This window comes from Scomber scombrus, chromosome 1, assembly GCF_963691925.1.
Source record: "Scomber scombrus chromosome 1, fScoSco1.1, whole genome shotgun sequence".
Classification (NCBI taxonomy): domain Eukaryota; kingdom Metazoa; phylum Chordata; class Actinopteri; order Scombriformes; family Scombridae; genus Scomber; species Scomber scombrus.
This window is the reverse complement of record NC_084970.1, coordinates 8,738,538-8,746,370: the sequence shown is the minus strand read 5'-3', so window position 1 is coordinate 8,746,370 and position 7,833 is coordinate 8,738,538. Positions and strand designations below refer to the sequence as shown.

The 7,833-nt window shown below is 43.0% G+C and overlaps 1 protein-coding gene across 1 annotated transcript in view; it reads right to left on the bottom strand.

Moving 5' to 3' along the window:
- Window positions 1-2,846: 2,846 nt before the first annotated feature.
- The window catches only part of LOC133981193 (AT-rich interactive domain-containing protein 3B-like), a 49,126-nt gene continuing 44,139 nt past the window's right edge, over window positions 2,847-7,833 (bottom strand). The window contains exons 5-9 of the mRNA XM_062420014.1: window positions 6,744-6,927; window positions 4,992-5,255; window positions 3,731-4,011; window positions 3,238-3,330; window positions 2,847-3,040 (exon numbers count right to left, since the gene is read on the bottom strand). Coding sequence (XP_062275998.1) covers window positions 2,847-3,040; window positions 3,238-3,330; window positions 3,731-4,011; window positions 4,992-5,255; window positions 6,744-6,927 — 1,016 coding nt within the window. The remainder of the gene's footprint in view (window positions 3,041-3,237; window positions 3,331-3,730; window positions 4,012-4,991; window positions 5,256-6,743; window positions 6,928-7,833) is intronic.

Here is a 7,833-nt window from a genome sequence, read left to right as displayed (position 1 = left end):
ATTGTCCCCCCCCCCCCCCCTCCCAAAAAAAAGAAAAAAGAAAAAGAAAAAAAAGTGATTACTCTCCAAAGGATTAAGCTTGAAGAAAAAGAGACATTTTCCCAGCCAGTTGTGTAATGAAACCAGCACTGGCCGGATCTCACCAGCAACTACTTTAAGGCGGCATCTACAATTCTCACGTTTATAAAATACAGTTATGTGTCATACAGGGTTCTGAAAGGTACGCCAAAGGACTGACGGAACCACCCTCAAAGTCCTCCAACCCTTCAGCTGTGATCTGCACTGCAAAACGTCTGCAACACCTGACACGTAATGGTTAAAGTACAGTCTACTAAAAGCAACAAGGCTGCCCAACTCAGATCACACTGGGCTTTTAAAGAAGTCTCTAAAAAGCCTCACATTCAACACAGATAAAGCTAGAAAATTCATTTGTGGTATTTCAAAAATGTTTAACTTTAAAAGGGAGAAAAATACCTGAATATGGGTACAAACCATCTGTTTCTGGATTATCAGGAAGCAGGGTTTTTTTTTGTTTTTTTAAAATAACAAAGGGCCTCTGTCCGCACTGGCTGAGGTGGCTCACATCCACAGTGGGTGGTGGAGAGTGTTAAGGTTTAATTAGAGAACTAGCCCAAAAATGCCACAGCATCTGGCGCCACGGCTATTGATTGCAGGATTGAAATATACACACTAACAGCCTTTAAAATATCCAGCCAGACTTGTCATGTAATAAGATTTTGAGTCTTTAAATTCCAGTTTTTCTTGAATCAAGCAAGAAAACTGTTCAAACTTGCTTAAAAAAAGCCCACGAAAACCCTCAAAATCTGATGAAATGAGACGTAACATTTTAGTTGCCACCCACTGCGTCACCTGCTGGTGTGGGCAGGATTGTAAAAGGGTCCTTTAAGTGGAGCGACTGGGCTAGTCTTTGGTATCTAGCTGTGCAATAACCAGAGGCTAACGTGGACCAGAGGATCGAGGTGTTAAAAACGCTGGTCACATGATTGTACACATGCATATCATTTCGCCGCTGTCGTGAAAGAAGACGTTAAAATTGCGATTTTTTTTTCTTCTTCTAGTGTTTGCAGTCAAATTTAAGCTTTACATGGTTGTTTTGTTTGTTGACCTCTGCAACCTTGAATCCTGTTAACAATTCTACAAATACAAGTTTCAGTGTCTTAGTCTCTTCCCTGAAAAAAAAGCAGATATATCACTCTTTTCAGACAACATCTCAAAAAAAGAAAAGAAAAAAAAGAAAGAAAGAAAAGAAAACGGAAGCAAGCATAAAACAAGTTCTACAAGTAAATGCAGGAGAGAGATAGAAAGCCCATCCCAGTTCTGTTTGTCCCCAAAAATCCACCAGCAGTGTGTCAGTATGTTCTTGTCACTTTCGGTTCACGTAGGGTTTCCATCAAGGGGTTCAGGCGTCAAGTCTCGATTGGCTTAGCAGCCGTATGAGGTATGTAGTAGCTCTCCTTCTGAGAGAGTCTGATGAGGTATTCAAAAACATCATGTAGACTTGTGCAATCTTCAGGTGTGAATCCTTTGTTTTTTCTTCTTCTTTAAATTAACAGTGATTTCTTGCAGTTGTCCCATTGCTTCCTGAGAGAGACGCCCTCCAGAGCAGAGAGGCCGCTATGAGGTCTGAGCGACTACGTCTCGACCGTGGCGCTGTTGGATTGACATTAAGCTCTGCGGCTGCAGCTGGAGGAAGGATGCGCACCAAAATGGAGGACAACAATTAACTCAAACCTGATTCTGCAGCTCTTTGTCAGATAAATTTGAACTGGGAGGTAAAATGATCACAGGGCTTGCTAGGCCTGCTGGAGGGGGGTGAGAGTTGCTGTCCCCCCCCTCCAAATATTGTGCGCTACTTGTTTAAAAACAGCTTGTGCAGACCTGCAAGAAGTTGAATTTTCATTGGTTCTCTGGACATAAAGATACCATGCATTGTTAATTTGTTTGGTGACATCACGTCCATATTGGGAGGTTTGTGTACATTTTCAACCTTCCAGCCTTTCTAATGGACTCAACATGATGTGAACTGAGGGTGGAGTTATGAACTTAGGTATTTAGTGTGCTGATCTACAGCATCCGATCATTCACCAGTTTGAGTTCAGTGAGAGGCTACAGCGTGTTAAAGAAACCTGAGCAACCCAAGTTGGAGGCCCGTTTCTGTGAGGTGGGTGCTCTGTACACGAGGTTCCACTGGTGAGATATACCCGACTTCCCCTGATTGCAACTAGGTCAAAAAAAAAAAAAAAAAAGAATACAAAAATAAAGTTGATTCAGGTTAAATATACTACAGCTCCTGAGGTAAAGACACAACTGCAGGTTACTTGATTTGAGGTATGTAAAAAGAGAAAAACTAAAAACAAAATCATTCTAAAACACAAAATCAAAAAGACAACAAAATGGCAACAAACAAACAAAATGTCCTAAGATAAAACTTTTCAAGTTCAGTTGTGACTACACCTGTCAGTGGGTTTTGGCTGACTTGATTGTGTTTAGCATGTACATTAGGATTGTATGTGTAGATTATGTGTCTGTACGTGTATGTTTGTGTTTGTGTTTGTGTTTGTGTGTGTGTGCGTGTGTTTATAGTGTGGTGTATATGTACTTGTATGTTGATTAAAATGCATAGCTGTGCGTTTGGGCACGTGTTGTCATATAATATTCTCGGGCTCTGTGTTCATGATTGGACAGCCAAGAGGTTGACAGGGTCGCTGAGGTATTTGTTGTGCAACAGTTTGTTATTCTTATCGGTTTCTCATTGTACTGTATATTCATGCTGGGCCTCCCGGTGGAAGAGAGGCCTGGGGAACAGGTACAAAGGGCAGCCTGAGTTATGGTGACCCGCTGGGAGCAGGCTCAGCCGAGCCAGGACCCTTGGAGGAAGAGGAGGACGTGGGGCTGAGGGTCTGAGCCAGGGGTGCAGAGAAGCCAAAGCTAGAGCTGGTTCCAGCAGGGGAGGCTGAAGCAGCAGCAGCTGATACAGTGGGCCCCAGGACCCCTCCAGACTTCTGGGCAAACAGGGTTCCTGTAGGAAGACAGGGGACATCAAGTTAGTTAAAAACCTGAAAAAAGAATTAACAGGTGGAGGCTGTGGGCCACAAATCCTAATAAACTTTGGAACTTGGAAATATTACATGACATTGAATAAAAGTAAAGGATTCACAAGATCATTATTATTTACCGAGCATATGTAACATTTAATCACTTCTTCCTCATACACACCTGAATAGATTGTGCCATTGACCTCCACTGAGACAGTGATGCTTGCATTTCCATTGGTTGAGATGCTCAGAGACATGTCCTGCTGCTTCTCATCTGCAGACACAAACACTTTATTGTTAAATGATACGTTTTTTTGTATTTTATGAAAATAATGTTGATCTTTATACATTTCCCCCTTAAATCCCTACAGTAATATATTTAGATGTGGTCATTCACAAATTAAAATCCTGCTACCAAAGGTCCATCAACCAAATACTGACTTCAAATGGTGAATATTTTGTATTTTAGATTTGAACATAATTAAGTTTCAACAGTTTGTGGAAAAATGTAGATTAACAAAACTGTTCTGAGAACTTTCTCAAGTTCTTGTTTTTCTAGAAATGAGATTAGGCAAACCTTATTAAGTACAACTTGCTTAAGTTCCTCTTTCAACATAAAACCCACTTAGTTTGAAACACTTCTAGGTTCTTGTAACATAATCAGCAGCTCTGACCTCTGGTGGTGATGGCGGGGGCTCCCAGGCGCAGGTTCATGGGCATTTGGGAAGCCATGGCCAGCAGGTTGTGTTGGAAAGCCTGCTGCATCAGGCGCTGCTGCTCTTCTGCCAGGCGTGCCATCTTCCTCTCTGGGCCCTCTCCACCGCTGGTCTCCAGTTTTTCTCTCAGCTGCTCCAGTGTGGCGGCTCGTGCCAAGCCTGCAACCTGTTGCTGACCGAGGGTCAACGCCATGGGGGACCTCGCCGCCAAGATGGAGGAGGTCAGGTCATCTGGAATATAAAAATAGAGAGTTGTGTGAATCCAATTATTCATTAATCCAAGAATGTGACTATACTTCACATTAAATTAAACAGAATTTTCGTATCACGCCGTTTTATCATAAGTTTCCCTCTTTGGCAACTTGAAAAGTGAAAGAAAAAACCCCCAGATCTCTCAGGAATTAGTCTGAATGACAAGTACACTTTTTGCACAAAGAGTTTCATAAAAGAAGGGTCGGTGGCTGAGTCACAGTCCAGCCAAGTGAAGTGACATCAGATAGCAAACAGCAGGTTAATGACAGTGATCAACAAGATGCTACTGATGTAAAGTGAAGGCTTCACATTTCATAAAGTGTCTCCCAGCATGGGAACCATGTAATTCATCAGTAATTAAGGTGAGTGCTCAGTAGCCTGAGGCAGAACGGGTTCACAAATGGACTCCTAAACACCTGGACAGACAACACTCACAGGAAGAACACACACACACACACACACACACACACACACACACACACACACACACACACACACACACACACACACACACACACACACACACACACACACACACACACACACACACACACACACACACACACACACACACACACACACACACACACACACACACACACACACACACACACACACATTAAAACTTCTATCCATGATTTTAGAAATTGAAACAACTAGATGTAGTTTCTGTTAATTCCGACAGAGGGCAGTATTTATTTATAAATACTTCAGTCTCAATTCGTGTGAACTGGAACACACCAGTTTAATGAAGCTCCAGTCTTTGAAGTAAACATTTACCTAGTTTAATTAAACCATTATTAATCCATACAAAAAGGCTGTTTGAGTAAGTTTTTTTTCCAGCAACACCCCTCTTCACTCTGATTATAATTCAGATCATAGCTGAACCTTAAGTTCACGCATCACATTTTATTCACGCCACCAGATCATCTCCGTGCCACAATTCCTCTGCGCACATCTAAAGTGCCTACCTTTCTTCAGAGAGTGTCCTGGCGAGACGTGCAGGCCGTTGAGGGCCGCTGAGGTCCCTGCCCCCAGAGCCGAGAGGTGCATCTTGGGAGGTGACAGGATGCGGGGAGCTGTGCTGGGAGAGGGAGAGAAGCGGAAGAGGCTGCTGCTGTAGCTCGGACGACGACCCTCGCGTCGGTTACTGTCGATGGCCGCCTGAAGCTCACCTGGAGAGCTGAGGCCTTTCCTCTCGCACTCGAATGGGTACAGATATTTCATGTACCTTAAAGAGAAAAACACACACACAATACATCTTTAACAATCTGTACTTGTACATATAGATTGAGTACACAAGTGATCAGATTTTTGGAAGAATTACAGTTAAGGCAGAAATGTTTACTAATATATGAACAGATTTAGGTTTTATGAGGGTCACAAGCAGGCACAATCAGTATCCTCTTATATATGTCTTCTTAAAACAGTCTCATCTTATGGATTTTTGTGAAAGGTGCAATATAAATGAAGTTATCGTTAATACGTGAAGATGCAGCTTCCTGAAGATCATTTATATACATTTTGACTAAACTGATTTCTTTAGTTTGTAGAGGCTCTTATATATTACTCTAATATCAGTTTTAATCACAGATGGATGAAAACATAAAATGCTGGAGTGACCATTTATTTACCATTCTGTTCCTGCCTGAGGTGTTTCATGCATACTCATACATGTAAAAACCTGGTTATGCAGACACATGATCAAGCAGGTTTCTCTAGTAGATGTCTTGCTCTGTTAACTGCTTTTTCTCTAATCCCCTACTCTTATTATAGCAAGCAGGCCCCATGTTGTGCTGTCATTTATAAAATCAGGTTAGTCCAGAAAGCTGGTACTAACCTTGTTACTTAAGTGCGTGTAATTACATTGAATTTAATGAGACGCCCGATATGCAAATTGTTAAAAACATGTATATGTTGAGTATTCTCAGACGACGTCACACAGGCTCTTACAATTATGCACAGTCACAACTCTGCTATGTTTCCATTCCATTAGAACCTACATTAAAATGAACATATGCGTGCTGACTGTGTAATGGTGGAATAGCAACACTGAGGATCAATAAGAAGCTAAGAGCAGCGTCCATTAGATAAAACCAGTGGAGCGAGGCTACATAACAGCCCACAGACATTAAAAATACATAAAGGTTCATTAGGGCAGCCTGCTAGTGGACAGGACAGAGAGGTGTTACATATACTGAAGGGTCTCCGTCCAGAGAGTGGAGGAGTTTTAGTCCGGGCTCGGCCTACGAGCTGTCAGTCAAACCCCACCTTAGTCATTGTGAACTCTGACCCAAATCACATCAATAAATCTATGGGAATCAATGGGCTCTATGTGTGATGTAATGGACGGAGGGATTGGATGTGAAAAGGGAAGGCGGCTCGGTGGAGGAAACAAACTTGCATGTGTATAAACACTTGGGCACGGGTTAATATTGACATCTGCTCCCACGCCATCACATACACACACACACACACACACACGCACAAATCTACATTCTCTCATAAACACGCACACACTCACGCATACTCAAGGCATGAGGAAGGTGCTTGTTTCCAGCTGATAAGTCACACACACACACTTGAGATTCTTTATTTAGCCGGAGTAAATTCAATTTGAGTTTACTAAACATTAACAGACTGCGTATCTCAGAGTGTAAACAGTCAATTTATAGTAACCACAAATGCTGATACGGCTGGTTGTTTGTTGGTGACTCACTGTGTGCGCAGGGTGAAAGCTGCACTGGTGATGGAAGTAGGCAGATTGAGTCCCTTTGTGATTTCTCTCCAGATCTTCTTGTTGATGACCTCCACCAGGCCTCCCTTCTCCGTCACCAGCTTGTACAGCATGTACAGATCCAGGACCTGCTTGGCCATGATGGGGATACGATTGACTGGGGTTCCTGTGGAGAAGAGGAAATAGCAGAAAATAAATCAATGCTGTACAAATCATACATCTGAATCCAAATAGCCTAGAGACATATAATGAACATGGATTGTGTCCGTGAGAATGGGACATATAACTGACAGTTTTTCTTACGTGTATCCCTGCTGAGACATACTAGCATCCGACACAGAAAATATATTTAAAGCTGAATCGGTGAAAGGAGCAGAATGTCTATGTCTAATCTATATTGTGCATTTATTCATCTACAAATCAATGGTGAAGCAGCCAGGATCATTTTGTGACCTCCACATACAGATCTCAGTGCTGTCAGTGTACTGGTAAGACGAGGGTGGCAGGCCTGTTGCCTGTATGCCTGTTAAATTTGGCTTGAAAACATATTAGCCCAGTTAAGGCAATCTGGCTTGACCTGGAAAAGGGGATTCGCAAACAACACAAAGCAAAGCGGCTCTAGACTTTTGATACAGATGCATTAATCTTGTCAACAGCTTATCTGCAGTGAAGCTTGCAGGGAGCGTGTGGGGAGGGAGGGGGTGGAGGGGAGGGAGGGGTGGCGGTGGGGGTTCGCAGTATGCAACAGAATCAAAAAGTGCAATGTGCAACAGTGTAAGCACGGAGCGGGAGGAGGGGACTCTGGGATTGTGACGACCTGCTAATCCACAGGCGGCGGTGGGTGGGGGGCTCCTGGATAGGCCAGTATAATGAAGCTCATTTAGAGGATTGTACTGAGTAAATCCACACCCCTCTGCTGTGCTAGTGCTGCTGAGCCCGTCGCAAGCGAGTCGTACAGATTTGCCTCCGCGGTTAATACCGGCCAATCCTTGAGCGCCTCCACAGGCTGCTCTTAACTTGGAATTGGTCTCATTAATGACTTTGTAAAATAGCAGTGTGATCAGGCCATGAA